General features: G+C 38.5%; 1 protein-coding gene across 1 annotated transcript in view; it reads right to left on the reverse strand.

The window, feature by feature from the left end:
• DCDC5 (doublecortin domain containing 5) overlaps positions 1 to 4013 on the reverse strand; it is a 129688-nt gene that overhangs the window by 50734 nt on the left and 74941 nt on the right. The window contains exons 9-10 of the mRNA XM_006883723.1: positions 3379 to 3549; positions 1831 to 2016 (exon numbers count right to left, since the gene is read on the reverse strand). Coding sequence (XP_006883785.1) covers positions 1831 to 2016; positions 3379 to 3549 — 357 coding nt within the window. The remainder of the gene's footprint in view (positions 1 to 1830; positions 2017 to 3378; positions 3550 to 4013) is intronic.

Consider the following 4013-nt stretch of genomic DNA (forward strand, 5'->3'; position numbering starts at 1 on the left):
CAAGTGATGAGACTGGGAAAGGAATGGCGGATTCTGACCCAGTGTTCTTCCCCTACAGCATGTCATACCATTAGCATATGAAATGAACACTCACAAATATATGTTACATGCATTTATTAACATATGTACTATGTTAGTAAATGTATGTAACATATATTTATGAGTGTTCATTTCATATGCTAATGGTATGACATGCTGTAGGGGAAGAACACTGGGTCAGAATCTGCCATTCCTTTCCCAGTCTCATCACTAGGTGACTTGTGGTGCCAGTTTGAGTTCCTGACCTCTTGACTTTCTCATGACAGGAGCTGGGGTAGAAAGGTGCAGGGTCAGAGAAAGCCAGGGGTTGAAGTACTGGAACACCAACATCACAGATATTCTCTTAACTTTAGGGTGTCAGCACTTGGTAGTGGCAAATACTGACAGATCAGCAGGGAATGGGGGTAGCCGGAATGACCAGAGAGTGATGAGTGTGAGATCCCTTGCTTCACTTTTGCTCTCCCCTCAAATGCTGCTGTGAAGGAGAAAGTGCTGAGATGCTGACGTTGACGCATGCAAGCTCCTTTCCAGTCATCTCATACGACCTCCTAACCCCCACTGCTCCAGTCCTAAAGCAAGGAGCTTTTGGGACACAGTGTGCTATGTGTTACACTGCCAAGCCAAAGGTTCTAAGTTTTAATGGACCAGCTCCTCTGTAGGAGAAAGATAGGCGGTCTCTCTTCATAAAGATCTACAGCCTCTAAGTATAACCAGCTTTACTGCTATGGACTTGGTTAGTCTTAAAAGAAAGCCAAATGCCCCTGTTGTTATTGCTAGGTTCCATCATGTTGACTATGACTGATAGTGTTCCCATGAACAAGAGCTCTGAACTCTGCCCTCTCAGGCCATCCTCATCGTCTCTGATATCCTTGAACCCACTGTCACTGTGGCAATCTATCTTGTTGAGGCTTCACCTCTTGTAAGCCAACCACCTGCCTATCCAAGCACAATGCCTTTTTCCAAGGACTATTCCTCCTAACAACATGCCCAAAATATGTGAGATGAAGTTTCACCATCCTTGCCTCCAGGGAGCACTCTGGTTGCAGTTCCTTTCTCTAAGACACTTTTCAATATACCAGATTCCTTTCTCCTGTAGAGTTTTGGCTTCAGTTCATATTCATTGTAGCCTACAACAGGTGAACTGGGACATGAAAGGAATGCTCTAGAAATGGTGAAAGCGAACCAGGAGAAGAGAGAAGTGCTACTTATCTCTGAAAGCTCCTTTCCTTTCAGGAATTGCTCCTTTTCTCACTTCTAAACTTGAAGGGAAGGATTCTTAAAATGGTGCCAGTTTAAATTACGATCACAAGAGGGTAGAGATTTATTCTCCAGGAGCTATAAGTGGTATTAGACATGGATGCGTGCATCTGGGCATCCAACCTGAACAGTCATTAGCAGCAACACGTCAAATTCTCTCTGAAATGTTTCATGCGAGTGAAAAAGTAGTTGACTCTGTGGGTAGAGGCAAAAAAAGCTGCTCCACTTAGTAAAGATTTGCCATTATTTCCTCACCTAAAAGCAACACAGAGAACAGTGAAAAGTGTCAGTAGGTGATTAAAGCAGCAGAAGTGCCCAATTAACTTCAAAGGCTATATTGAACTATTAATAGAAAATGTATTTTCAATTACATTAGGGAAAAGGAAATCAATGCAGGTAGAATGGTAAAGGTGCATCCTGAGAAAATGAATTGGGTGAATGAAGATGAACTTGAGTGCAAGGCAGATAATGAATGCATCAAAGTTTCTAAACCATTACCACAAATGCATTAACGGAGTTCAAATCCTTGCATACCTTGACCACAGTGATTGCCTTGAAGGGTCCTAGTGAGAAGGGTTTCTGGGTCTGTGAGCCAGAGGCACAGAGGAATGAGGTCCCAGGTAGCAGCTGCTTCAGTCCCTGTTTTGCTCTCCTGGCTTGTCCACAAGCCAAGCAGAGCATTATTGTTCTCTTTCCACCAGGTGAGAGATAATAATAGCCCTAAAATGGAACACAAAAAGGTTTTTTAGGTATACATTTGCACAGTATTTTTTTACATAATTGCTATTGAGGAATGACTTTTTCATTCCTTTACACTGTTTTATACATTCATTTATATACATTGTGTTTTATATAAGTATGATTTATCAATGCCTTTTAAATTAATGCTTACTGTGTTTGTGTCATTCGTATACATTCTGTTTTATATAGTTCCTATTTTCTCCTCCTTCTTATTCTGTCCTTCTTCTTCCCTTTCCCTTCCCCATTTGAACATTTATACATTTCTTGTTCCTATCTGCTAGTTGCAATCGCTGTACTGTTCTTTTGTCAACTTTTTTCTACACAATATTTTCACACAGCACTTTCACCACCTCAAGAAGCAAAACTTACAATATCAGTAGGAATGCATTGTTTCCTTTCCTATTTATAATATTTACCTTCCTCCCCACACCTCAATAACATATTTACAAGATCTAGCAACAAAAAAGACTGCAGACTGGAAATAATCAGGCCTTGGAATAGTCTGGCTTAAGTCTAGAAGCAAGCTTTCTTGAAGTAATGGCAGAGCTCACATTTGGGACAGGGAATATACACTATAAGCCTGAGACATCTTCTTACATCTGGAATGAAAAGAAGTTATTCAGGAGTAAAGGAAGCATGTATAAAAGACATAGAGGTCAAGATGAAATAGGATAATTTAGGATCACAGGAAGAATAATAATTAAAAAATACACCAGCAGGGCAAGAAAGATGTCATCAGTTCATAATGATACATACATACATACATACATAAAATCCTAGCTCATGGAGATAAATGGAAGTAAATTAGCACTGATTTCTAAATCTGAAAATTGGCCATGAGAAAGTGTGATAGCTTATTTGCAAGGATCACAATAAAACCCTCCCGTCCCTGTTTGCACGCTCATTTGAAATGTGACTTTGACTGTTTCTGCCATCAGGAATTGGAGTATCTTTCTTTTTTCTTGAACCTGTGATAGAGCATGTAACTTGTTTTAGTCAATGTCATGTTAGGAAATGTGATGCAAGCACATACATAAAAAAGCACACTTGTGGAAGCGTGGCATGTGTGAGATGTCACCTCATGTGTGTTCTGGTGAACTGTCGGACCAAAGGTTGTGCCAGTGGTGGAAAACAGCTGAAAACATAAAAAGCATGGAATAAAATCAACATTTCCTTCATTTTTTTCCTAACAAGATTCACAGTCTAAGTGAATGAATTAAAAAAATATTGTTCAATCTCTATTAACACAAAACTTTCTAAATTTTTTTAAAAAATGCTTTATAATGTTCTGACTATATTCCATTGTATTCCTTTTCTTTTGGGGAGGGAAGAATCACTTACCGGTTGGTCAATGTTCTCTTCTTTAATCACAGAAGATGTACAAACACCAGCATAATTTGCTGCAGTGATTTTCTTGTTCAGCTCTGTGCTGTGAAAGGCCATAAAGGCTTTCCTATTTTCAATATAATGCCACTTTTGATTGGAAGTCCCATTGTTATAGGGCTTATATTTCTGGTGGAAAAATGAATACGATACAGAGTCAAGTGGGAGAGTTTATAAGATGATTATAGAAGCAATATCTTCCATTATATAAATTAACAAAGAACAATTACTTTCTAAATTCCACTAACTAAAGATAACTAAGGCTCTCTGGTGACTTAGTAATAAGGGGTTGTGCTGCCAAACACAGCTTCTCTGTGGAGAAAGATGGGCAGTATCCTCCCATGCAACTCACTGCCTCTGAATTCCTGCTGGAAGGTCAGCTATTTATTGATTCTTACTGGAGGGTCCATAACAACAATAATAACTATTTTTTTTTTTGCATTTTACTTATTCAATTATTTATTCATCGCAAATACTTTTTTAATAAAATACAAAAGATGAGTTTATGCAGGAACCTCAGTTGATAGATTAAACAAGAATGCATTTGATAACATTTTTCTAATGAATTTTTTTTCTATAATTATATTTTATTA

This window comes from Elephantulus edwardii, unplaced genomic scaffold (assembly GCF_000299155.1).
Source record: "Elephantulus edwardii isolate Elephantulus edwardi_28Jun2011 unplaced genomic scaffold, EleEdw1.0 scaffold00029, whole genome shotgun sequence".
Lineage (NCBI taxonomy): Eukaryota > Metazoa > Chordata > Mammalia > Macroscelidea > Macroscelididae > Elephantulus > Elephantulus edwardii.